The sequence below is a fragment of the Anser anser genome (genome assembly GCF_964211835.1).
Source record: "Anser anser genome assembly, chromosome: 6".
Classification (NCBI taxonomy): Eukaryota; Metazoa; Chordata; class Aves; order Anseriformes; family Anatidae; genus Anser; species Anser anser.
Window position 1 is genome coordinate 33,559,176 of NC_139726.1, and position 12,631 is coordinate 33,571,806.

At 45.8% G+C, this 12,631-nt stretch overlaps 1 protein-coding gene across 8 annotated transcripts in view; it reads right to left on the reverse strand.

Moving 5' to 3' along the window:
* Positions 1-12,631, reverse strand: part of CPS1 (carbamoyl-phosphate synthase 1) — a 116,752-nt gene that overhangs the window by 42,140 nt on the left and 61,981 nt on the right. For all 8 annotated transcript variants that reach the window (XM_083842155.1, XM_083842156.1, XM_083842157.1 and 5 more), the window contains 3 exons: positions 11,034-11,232; positions 8,668-8,844; positions 4,682-4,800 (listed from right to left, as the gene is read on the reverse strand). In XM_083842155.1, coding sequence (XP_083698281.1) covers positions 4,682-4,800; positions 8,668-8,844; positions 11,034-11,232 — 495 coding nt within the window. The remainder of the gene's footprint in view (positions 1-4,681; positions 4,801-8,667; positions 8,845-11,033; positions 11,233-12,631) is intronic.

Genomic DNA, 12,631 nt, shown 5'->3' on the forward strand with positions numbered 1-12,631 from the left:
AACTCACACCTACAATTAAGCAATGTGCTAAAGCAGCAGCTCAAACAGCAGCACTGCCAAGAAACGGGTCCTAGATGCTTCCTCCAAGCTTGTTTCCCACCCCAGGTAAAGAGAGATCTCTGGGGTGTTTGCTGGGATGCTGCACTACAGACTCCCCACAGCAGTATGTGCAGTACTGGAAGCAGAGATTCCCCCAAATACTTTTGAAGAGCAATGCCAGGCTATCGTGAGTATCAGGGAAGAAAATGCATACTGAGTTTCCACAGACGTGCAGATGCTTTAAAGGAAAATACAACTGTGAAGTTACCAATGGCTCTATAAGACAAATAGAGAGTATCCTGCGTTGGATCCTACGAAGCACAAACCGCCCTGAATGACTACTTGTACTGTATTCCCCTCATGCACTGAATTCCTAATTTGTTCCTCAGTCTGCCCTGCCCTCCAGTTCACTCAGAAGACAAAAGTAATCTTCCCAGTTAGTTAAACAACAAATATGTCAGCGACAGCTCCTCAAACAGCACAAATCCGTGCAGCCCCGTGTTGAGGCACTGGGCCCGCTCTGCTGTATACCCACGCAAGATCTGACCTGGGCTCTCTGACCTGTCCCAAAAGCACCCAAGTCAGCAGAAAAACTGCTCCTGAGGAGAGCAGATGTGCAACACCCACTGTGGAGCAGCACGGTTTATTGATGGCCTGTCTGCTTTTTCCTCTGGTTTGTTTCCTGAGTCACCTGCTGGAGCTGGGCTTTAATTCCAGCACCTGTAATGCTGTGGCTACTCCACCACAGCAACATTTTGAAATCAAGTCGTGCTTTCAAAACACACCTTTCACAGACACAGGCTTCTAAAAGGAATTCACAATAAACCACGGGCCGCTGAGCAGAGCACCTGGCTCCAAACGCTGGGCTGAGGCGGGACTCCCACTTTCCTCTGCTTCCCCACTTCCGAGCCTGTGTCTCCTGAGGAAGGAGAAGGGCAACGCTCAGGGCTGCACCTACCCCTTTCAAACACACCACAGGCCAGGAGGTGTTTTTATTCCCTGTCCACAGAGCAAGGACACGCTCTCCGCCAGAACAAAGCTCTGAAGTACAACACTATAAACTATGGTGGTGTCATTATTCCCCACTGCTAGCGGGCTAGCAAATTTGTTATCCGCCAAAATGGAGGATCTGCTGTTCTTATTAATATTAACCTGAGAAATTGAGCTTTAAGGAGGCAGAGTCAGCTCCCTGCTCTGCCAGACTGTCTTTGAGACTTTGGGTAAGCCTTACCATCTGTACTCACAGCTCCACTGCAAAGTGGGGGTTTACCATGCTCCTCTTCTCTCACTGGAATTCAACTAGATAGCCTGTTATCGATACCAAAATGTTCCTTTTGGGGCAGTATGCTCACACTTCTGACTACTGCAAGATGGCCCAACCTCCCCTAGATCTCGTTCAGATTTACCCCAGGAGAGAACTGGACCCCACTATCCCTTCTTTTCACCCATCCATAACCCCGGCCTTAAAGTCCCATCTCACTCCCGGTTGTCTCAGACACCTAGATGTCATCTGTTCAAATTTCCTTCTCGATCACAAGCTGACAGCGTGACGAACAGCCACTGGGGTCACTCCAGGGCCCTCCCCTCCATTTTCTTTCATGAGACAAGCAAGGCCAAATCTAGGCAAAGCATTTCCTGATAACTGCACGTCCTATTGCACGCCACTGCTCTGTCCACCACTGTCCAGTCATGAACTGGCAGCATGAGATCAGGCTTTTTCTTGCCATGTGCATACGTACACATGTAAGTGCAGTGGGGCACGCTGCACGTAAGATTTCTTTACTGAAGGTATGAAGGTAACAGACAAAAACAACAACAATGCAAGTCATGACTTAAAATGAGAAATACGGAGGTTACAGGCGAAACGTGTTTGATGTGTGTGATATTACTGGATATTCTTGAAGGTACCCTCAAAATGTCTCTCTTTTCCCCATTCAACTCAGGCCATTTGCTTTCCTGCAGACAAATTGCAACACCTGAAGCAACACTTCCTCCATCTTAGAGGACCCAGAAGCAGGGCTGAATTGAAACATTGCTGCAGTATGACCAAACCTACGCAGTCTCATAAGCACCAGGTCCAATCCTCCCTAGAAAGAAGTTTGCTGGGACAAACATAAGTGAGGCAATGGGTGCCTTTCCCAATTTCTGCTGTTTCTGCAAATGATTGGCCTTGCCAGGACAACAGTGAGACCAGACAAATGTTTGTAAGTTAGAAAGGTCTGTTGCCCCCCTAATGTTATTCCATATAACACTTCACACATGGAAACAGCTTCCCTGCATAAATCAGTGAGGCCTGGTGCTACCTTTTTAATCACTCCATGCAGGTCTGGCATGGCAGCACGCAGTGACAGTGCTGCCTGCTGAACTCCTCACAAAGGTCTCCCTCTGCTTCCGATCCCCCTTCCCCACTTGCCTGCCATACCTGCTTGTTCTAGCTCTGAATTTCCTCTTGGCAGAGACCAGCTCCTTGTTACCAGTTTCTACAACAGCTCTGCTGGGCCCAAACCAAGACTCTGGACAGAGCTGTTCTTCCAACTATGTCCAAAATCTTGCCACAGAGCACCCCCAAACCAACCAGGAGACAAAAAGGAAGGGATGGGCTCAACTGAACAAAAAGTATTGTCTGTAACCAGCAGCAGTGCCTGGGAACAGAAAAATGCTTTTGCTTATGGTAACTGTATTTCAACAACAAAGATTTGGAGCGACGATTGTATCACAGCCCATTCTTTTCAATTGGAAATAATCCCACAGCACAGGTAAAACTCGATGCCAGGCATGCTGGGGGACTGGAAACAGCTGGCTGCAGGAGGAGCACAGGAATGCCAAGTCTCATTTGCATCACTCAATTAGCTTTCCCTTGGCTATTGCAGAGATGTGCTTCCTGATGTGGCTTGCTGGACCAGCCTCTTAGCTCGGGTCAGGAGTGCTTTTTCCCAGCTCTTTGTCTCTGTGCCAATGTGCCTTCAGCATAACGCAGCCGGACAGTCTGTCCCCACTCTTCAGTGCAGTCTGCGAGGTAAGAGTTTCCTTGGGAAGGTTTGAGTAGGGATGCCAGACTGAAAAGCTGCACTGACCAGTGAATAAAACTGACTGTATTCATACACCTGAGCCGCATTGCATGAATCCACTTACAGGGGACACAACACTGGCTGCGTGATACAAAGGCAAGGCTGGATACCACAAAAGGGCTTGCTGGAGCAGGTCAGCTCTGCAGCCTGTTGCTTAGTCACCAGGAGGATGAAAAACAGTGTGGGATGGCATTGGCTACTGGTTGCATTACTAGAACTACTATTTCCTGCCACCCATAGCAGAGAAAGGGAAAAGAACCTCAGTGATAAAGAGCAGTTTGGCATGATTAGCATCTCTGGAGTGATGATGGTGGATTTAGAGCAGCTGAGGCTGGGACCAACCTCTGGGGTCCAGAGTGCACCGTTCCTGAGTATGCCACTCCAACAGCAAGGAAATCAAACTGATTTGGGGCTTTTTTTCTTTTTCTCCTTCATCAGGAGCTGCACGTATATTTTTAAGGCATTCAAGACAAATGCAACATGACACAGATGTTAGAGGGCAAAAGCTTGTGCAGCTGAACAACAGACTTCTGTAAATAATCAAGCTACTCCTTCTCTTCGACATCTCCCTCCACATTTATTTCTGTTTAGCTCCAGATCCAGCTTGTTCCGGGGGGCAAAGGAGACCGAGAGCTGCTCAATTAAAACCGTGCAGCTGGTCAAAGAAGCAGAAATCACAGGAGATGAAGTTAGTGACGCGCTGGCTACAGTGCGCTCCCAGTGCCATCATGTGGTGAATCGTGGTTAAGACAACAAAAATGCGAAGCAGAAAAGCAGGCCAACACACAGCCAATAACTCAGCAAGGAGGTTCTCCCAACCTCATAAACCATGAAGGGAAAGCTCAAGTCAGCAAGAGGCTGGAACTGAAATATAGCTGAGCACTCTAATTTACTGCTATCTTTCCGACTTAGCTTTAGATGGTCATTTTTCTCAAGGAAGGAAGATTTATATTTAAATATGTCTGAAATTATAGGTGTTTGAAAGTGCAGCGCTAAAGCAACACGTACCACATGAACACATACCACATGATCACAGCAAAGCAGAAAAAATTAAAAATCCATCAGCCAGGCCCAAAACAAGCCCTGCATTTGACCCTCGCGTATAGTAAGGAGAACTTGTTAGTGTTAGGTCAGAGGTTGGACTAGGTGATCTTGGAGGTCTCTTCCAAGCTAGATGATTCTGTGATTCCGGATGAGTCCCATGTTGGAAGGCAAACTCTGTCCTAGGTACGTGAGTGCAGCCTGTTGTTACTACTGCAGGCCATCCACATCCCCAGTCCCAGCCTCAAAGATGCAGTAAGGATTTTCCAAAGTAAACCAGCACTTACAAAATCCCCATAGGCAGCGAGATGCCTGAACCCTCGAAGTTCTTTTCCCCAAAAGCACATTCTCGGACATCTCCTTGGTTTAGGTGAGGCAGTCAGCTGGGGTTTAAGGCAACTCCACTTACACTGAGCACCAAAATAAACTCCTCAGCATCAACTGCATCAGTGCCCAGGGCCTACCACGGTTTTCCCACCAGTAAGACCCCTAGTAAGAGCAATATGTTCTAGGACAAAGCTGTTTTCTCTTACCTGTTTGCTTCCTTCAGGATCTTCTCCATGTTCACAATGCCACGCATCTTATACAGGAACCACTTGTCAATGGCCGTGAGCTTGCAAATGACATCCACAGGGACTTTGTTAGCCAAAGCCTGCCAAAAAGAGGAGAGCACCAACCACACATGAATCCACGCTCTGCAAATAGAGCAAACAGCAGCAGCAGCTGTGGAACAGAGACATACGTAGTGGCACAGGTCAACAAATCAAAGGTCTTCCAGGGGAACCCAAAACGTGCCCCTCAAGCAGGACATAGGGAGGGACCAAGCCACTTCTGCACACCCTCCGGTAACGACAGCTGGCTCCTGTTTGAAGAGCTGAAGGATCTGCTTTTTACAGAGCCAGCAGCCAAACTTCAACTGATGGCAGCAAGGCCTGGTGGCCACTGAGTATGTGTCTTAACTACCTCTGGCCAGGCACGTTCAGTCTGCAGAACTGACTCCTCAACTGTACCCCTTACCCCCAAGTCACTTAAATCTCCATCCCACTGTCACCTCATACCTGCAGATATTAAGCAGGAAGGTCCAGATTCTCAGCTGTGGAGCAACTCACTGCTTTGGAGCATAAGTCTCAATTCACCTTTGAAAAACTAGACTGACTCAGAACACATGGCCTTGAAATACCCCTGAAGTGAAGGAGAGTCCAGTCCTGGGTGACACTCAGCCACAGTTATGCTGTAGCTGTGGTCTTGCTGGAGCTGTTTTATTTATTTCTAATTTTTATCCAACTACCCACACAAAGGATCCTCACAGAGCTATGCAAAAGACAGCATTTGACAGGACACCACACTTTTTAAAGAAAAACTCAGAAATTTGTTAGACAGTGCCCCAGCATGGATACAGTTTTATCTTCTATCACTGATACTTCCTGGGTCTCACCAGTGGTGTACGGCTACAACTCTCCTGCTAAAACAACCATAATCAACCTTGATGATAATACCAGCACACTATCTTCGCTGAGCTGAAGAAATCAGGCTCATTAATTTGTTACCATGCTTAATTGTTTTCTTGCAGGGCAACATCCCTGGAACAAAGCCAGAGCAACGCCACTGAAGAAAACGCCAACAGTAATCCAGGGATGAGCTCAGCCACTGCACACCGGCATCATTCCTCCCAGTCACCAGGCTGCAGACACGATGTCGTACTGTCAACGCTTGCTTCGGTGCAGTGATAGGGTGATTTTATGGCAGCAGAGAGAAATGTGGGCCACGTCACTGCTGTGCTCCACAGTGACATTAAATAACTGAATTTAATTTGGGATGGGGACAGCTCTCTCATAGGGCACTGCAAAATACTGACACCACCTCAAAGCAACTTCTGCTTTCTCTAAAGGATTCCCAGGTTGCTCGCCCAGGCCTCCCTCTCATGTCCTGAGAGGTAGTAAGTTGCTGACTGAATTAATGGCCTGCCCTTAGCACCCAGCAGCCACTGGGTGTTTGGAGGGTGAGGTCACACGGCAATGTTAGCGGGATTCCTTCTGCCCACCTGTTTTCACAAAGTATGGGCATGGTTTTGGGATCTCCAACCTTCAGTCATGGGTCGCTGAGCCACACACACACAGGTAACATGACCACACACACTTATTCTGCTTAGGATACTTTATTCAAAAGTCCTTCATGGGAAACCGAAGAAAACAAATGCCTACCTCTCTTTCATCAGAGGAGGGGAAGAGAAACTAAATTACCTTAGTAGTTTAGCTCAGCCACCCGTGCTGTCTCTAGGGCACCCTTGTTCCTTCTGTCTCATCCCTGCTCCCCAGAGGAAGTATTTAGCTGTCTGTGGATGGGAGCACGAGTGTAAGCTAACGTGGCTGCAGCGTGGACACCTAGGAGACCATGACCCTTGTGTGAAACAGTACAGACTGAGTCCACAACATAAATCTACTTACATACAAACCCTAAGAATCACAAAAAAAAGCTATAACCCAAACAGCCCTCCTTGCCCATCAGGTGCAGCTACACCCTTGCAGCACTTGGCCACTTCTCAGAGAGCAATTGTCATCTATTTCAGCCTCTCTCCCAGTGGCCTTCTTCTTCTTTTTTGAAAAAAACACATTACAACAGGGAGTCTCACTACAACAGCAGTAACTCTGAATGACAGCTGAACTGCCTTCTCTTTCACCTGAACAGTTACTGTTTTCATCAGTCAAGGAGACAAAGGAGAGGGAGAGAAAGAGCAAAAAGCCTTGGAGAGCTGGCAAGTGGGGCTTGCAGAGGGGAGGAGAAGACACACAATGAGGCTCCATCCGGTTTCAAACAAAGCTGAGGGCTAATAGGGACTAGCTATTGGCTTTTAAATGTCAGCAAGCTGGAAAGGGATTTCCAGGCCCACTGCCCCAGCTGCTGGAGGTACCCCTTCCTGATATTGCTCGCCTCAGTTATTAATGGAGATGAATTAGTGCACAGTGTCAGACAGAGGCAGCTCTTTACAGGGAGGGATTAAGACTTTGATCTGGCTTTTTTTGATAGCTGACAGTGAAAATGCCACCAGCTGGGAACACCCAGAATGTTAAGCTTGGCCCTAACTCACCTTTATCTGCCTGAATCCCCTGTGTTAACACGGGGCTAAGATTAACCTTTATAAAAGCCCCCTGAGCCACTCAGAGAGATGAGAAAAGATTTTCCCTCAGTTGCAAGAGAAAGCTGTAATAGAGACCAAGCGCAGCTGCTGAAGGATGTTGTACACTTATGAAGACGCATATTTCCCCAGCTTGAAAAGCAAGAGTCAACAGCTGGACAAGCCGTACGCTCACAGAACATCTTGTGCTTTTCATTCAGATCATTTATAAGAGGGACAGCAACGTGAAAACCTTTTTACAGACACAGTACAACCCCAGCTCCCCACTGGAGTAATGAGTTATTTACAAGAGCACAAGGGTCTTAAAGACTCTGCCATGCCAAGTCAGCAACAGAAAACACAGTAAGTGGGCTTTTCTACCAGGAAGGCTTCTGACCCTAAAAAAAAAAAAAAAAGGCTTGCAAACAAAAAAAAAAACGTCTTAAGTGTGAGCTATAGAAGACAACTGTCCCCTTTTCTTCAAAGACGGTGTGGGCAGATGGACAAGTTAACTGCAGAAAAGCCAAGAGGTGAAATTGCCTCTACTCTGTACATTGACTAACCCCACACTTACCATGAGATATAGACAGGCAAACGCCATGGAACTGAAGGCAGAAATAATTTTGTACCCTTGCTCCTCTTACAGTAACACGAACGCTTACCCAGAAACCTTGAAAGATAAAGTGGTTTGCCTACTGTGACAGGAGACAGGTTAACGAATGCTAGGGAAGAAGTTGAGCCTGTTTCAAAGAACAGGGGATTCCTGGATGCTAAATTTAATGTGGAGTCTTAATTGCTTTCATGTTTCAAGCCGATACCAATGCAACAATTGCAAAAAGACAGTACTCTCAGACTGCAGCTTATCACTCCATTGTCCTTTGTTTCAGTTCGCTTCGTTTTTTTCCTTCATCCCTTTCCATAAAAGGAATGGCAACCTGCCAAACTGGCCAACTTGACTGTAGCTTTCGCCAGTGCAAATAAGGGCTGAATATTGGCCAGCATTTAGCAAGCAAGTGTATTACAGAAATAAACAAAAGCAAGCGATCCAGATTTCCACCAACACTGCCACAGACTGAACTGCCAGGACACAGGAACACAACAAGCGTGGACTTGGATTGCATCAAAAGGCAAACATGTTACCTGAATACCAAAGATCCAAGAAAACACAGATGTCAGCAAGAGAAAGTAAATATATCCCCCCAGCTGTTGTGCTCTACAGAAGAAATTACGTGTGATAGAGATTACCTGGACTTGAACAGCAGCAAAGACGCTACACAAACAGTTCAAGTGTGCTTGACAGAGGAAAGCAAGGGGGTGAGGAATGCTTGACCTCTGCCACCTCAGTGGACCCAAGCCCTTAGCAATCATTCAAGGCACATCGGTCAAGGGCTTTTGATCTTTTGTTACCTTGGCCATTGCATATATCCGAGTGCTGGATGGCTCAGAGAGTTCCTTCTGGAGATCTGTGCTGGCTGGCCAGGCTTTATTCAGGGGCAGGAGTGAACTGAAGCCATCTACAGAGGGGTGGCACATTCTCAGGGCTTTTTGGAAGCTCTCTTCAAAAGTGCGGCCGATAGCCATAACCTGTAAGGGAGAGCACATCAGTTACGGTGAGCTGCTGCCCAGCTCTCCCCGGAGTAACAGATGGGTGCAAGTTTAAACCACAAGGATGGACAGACAGAAAGCTCACAGCCTTCAACCCGCTCCCCAAGATAGCCATACTGGCTTTAAAACAGGTGCAGCTGGCTGAGCCTTGGGAGTCCCACCGCTAGGCCTGCCTCTGCCAGTAATTACCGACAGGGAGTTTTGGACAAGTGACTCCTATCTGGTTTTGTCTCCCTACCTGTAAAATACAGGCAATTGCTGCTCTCCTCATAAACTGCTTTGAAGCGCTGCAGTAGCAGAAAGCATTATGCAGCAGCATGGGTGTAGTAATACAGAAGGATATTTCTGTTTAACAACCTGTTAGAGGGAGAAACTCACAGTGGGAATTTTAAGGTTCAGAAGAAATCTGCTCCTCTTCCTGTAAATTACATTTAACAGTGACACTCCCCTGTGAGGGCTCTCTTAAAGCATTATTCCTCCTTGGCACAGCAGCACTGGGGTTTCCCACCTTCAATCTTGACTTCACGTCCAGTAAGAAAAAGAGACTTTCTCTGTGGAAATCTGTGAGGTAACAGAGCCCTTTCTCAAATTTCTACATTTATATTTCCCAGTGCGGCAAAACCCTAACAACATAAAAATCTTCTCAAACACAATGTTGAAAAATGTCAAAGAAAAAAATAATATTGTTTTCTCTTTTCTCACAGCTCCAAGCCCATTGCCCAGCACAACAGAGCTCTGGAGAAGAAAAAAAAAAAACAAAAACCAAATCAAAACAGGCAAAGCCAGACTGTTCAATTAATAAAAATGCAGTAGGTGCTGCCATCTGCTTTCAGGTTCAGGCCTAGGAAGATGATTGTGCCATACTAATAGAGACAACGCTGCAAGAAGCCCTTTGCTTTGCAGACACCCTCTCCTCCCGGAGACTAGTCTTTCTGGTGAGTGCCTCTGCCAGCAGCAAGCTGCATCTCCTAAGCTTCTCCATCCTTGTGTCAGTTCACCCCCGGCAATGGTAGACCAGAACAGTCGGGACTCTTTCCCCTCTCTCTTTACCCAACATCCTGTTTTAAGAAGGATAAGAAGGACAGGGGATTACGTGGTTCTGCTTTTGTGATAGACAGCCACAGGAAGGAGTCAGTATTTTCCCCCTGCAAATGCCTATGGCCAGCAAGTGATGGCCATACGGCTGATGGTTCATAAGACAACTGCATTTAGGAGCTGCAGCTCTACAGAACAGTCCAAAAAACCCTTAAGCAGAAAGAGTTAATATCAGTAGGCATCAGCTCACTGAAAAAAAGCTCATTAACATTAAAAGCCAAAACTGCAAATGAAAAACGAAGTTCTAATTAATCCTTCTAATTGTGATGAAGGTTCATTGTGTGAGCAAGGTAGAATTGATGTTAGGAAGGTCTCGTGTCAAAATAATTTAATAAAATAGCTACTTGAAAAGCATTAGGAAAAAAAAGGCAGCTAAAAAAAACCACAAAATTAATTATTTTGCTTTGGTAGCTGATATGTAATTAACTAATTAAGAGCGTAATTTATCCATTTCCCTCCCTCTTAAAACTTGGTCTGAAAATGCTGCTATTGTCCCAGACACATTAAAATCAGGGTTTAAAAGTCCCACTATCATGTTCCAGACATAAGAGACTTAATCATGAAGATAAATAAGTCAGAACTTCAGAGCCATATCACACATTGTGTTTGGATTTCAAGAGCAGAAGTAGGCCAACGTTTGGCATGTGGATTTAACAGGGAGGACAAATAACTACGGGAACAACTGAGAGCTGTTGTTCATCTACATCACTGAAAATCTTAAACTACAGTTCTTAAAGTTATACTCAAATTAACCATCACTAGAGAACTCCAAACAAAGAATAACTCTGGGAGTCCTGTCATGAGCGTCAAGAATGTAGCAAACCTCAGGTGATCCAAAGTGGTCTCTTCCTTTAATAGTCAAACCATTTATGAATCCTCACTGTGATATCCAAGATTACACAGCCCAAACTCCTTTCATTTAGATAGAGTACTGGATACAAATATTCTGAATGGAATTGATGTCTTCAAAAGCCATTGGGCCCAGGAAGATAGATATCCTGAGGACTTTCAAGAAAGAGAAATGTCTTTCCCGAGTGGTACAGTGGAAGGGAAGGAGAGGATCTCACACTCACCTCTCCCACACTTTTCATGGAGCTTCCAATTCGGTTAGAGGTGCCCTGAAAGCGGTCCAGATCCCAGCGGGGTATCTTGGTAACAACATAATCCAGGCTGGGCTCAAAGCAGGCCGAGGTGTTTCCTGTCATCACGTTTTTGATTTCCGGTAAGGGGATCCCCAAGGCAATTTTGGCAGCGATGAAAGCTAATGGATACCTGCCACAGAGGAAAGGTAGAGAACAGTAGAGTGGGAAGTACTTGCTTTTGCATTTTGCTTGTACTTCAAATGACAAGGAAACGTCATAAACCCCTCAACCTGCTTTATTTAAAGTATTTGCAATACTAAATTGCAACAGTTCTGTGTTCCTGGCACATTTCTGTTAGGCGTAAACTCAGACTGTCTTCCTAGATCAGCTTCTGGAGAGAATTTCACCCTGCATGCCTTCACTCTCTTGATACAAATCAGCTGTTGAAAAGAAAGCAGAGCCCCAAGCTTAAGCTGCAGCCATAAAGTTCAGGACATTTGGATCAGGTTCCTGGGTTTTGCCACCAACTTCTTAATTCCCCTCTGCCTCACTTTGCACATGTAAAATTAGAACTATGAGTTGTTTGGTTTTGTTCTTCTTTCTTCAAATAGTGAGCTTCTGAGGGCCTGGACTATGCTTTGCAGTTGGCTAGGTGACATAATCCCTGCTTGGTTGCAGTCACAGGCAGTCTACCAGTAAGAACACTTAGACTAATTGCCCCAGAGTCTTAAGGACAGACCCTCTAAACAGGATGCCCTGTGCCCCAGCTAAAAGGTGTTTGATACACAGTACTATAACCAACCACAAGTGACCTGGTGTGGTACCGTGGCTGACCGATCCCCAAAACTGGGAGATCAGTGTTTCTCCTTTCCTGTTTTTCATTTAGCAGATGAAGAAAATGAACTTCATTTTTTTTGCCCCTTCTTTTTTCTCCCTTTTCTTTTTCCTCAAAAGGAAAGGTGGCTTCCCCACACTGTTGCAGAAAGTTGTAGACTTCCTCCAAGCCTCAAAAGTGTTACTTTTCATTTGAACACAGGAATCACAAGAGGAAAAAAATGATACTGGGGGCTTCAATAGTCTACAAAGAATTAGACTTAGTTCAAGGATGGCATTAGGAATGGAGATGACCCGTCTGCAAAGCTGGCCCAGCTGGAGTGGAGGGAATGCAGTCAGCCTGTAAACCTGCCTGTTATTCTCATTTTGCTAAGGATGTCATCCTTCACAATTTTCACTTGGCTGGAAAAGTCTCATCAGCGAACAAGCTGCTTTATTCCAATATTAGAAGGAAAGTCTCGTCTTGAAAAATCACCTGCAATATTCCCCACATCTTCTTACGCCACATACTTTTTTATGATGGGTACTGACAGCAGAACCACTCCATTATAAAATACACACTGAGTAAGCAGCCAGAGCACTTCTGTATCAGGTGCTGTATACATCAAACAGCCCTCAGCCTAACTTCCTAACTATGATACTGTAAGCATTTCCTTCCCCATAAATCTTCCAGAGTCTTTTGCTCATTCACTGGAAAGGATATTTGAGGTAACCAGTCACCAGCACCATCTGCAAGAAGCCTCTAGCTTGATGAA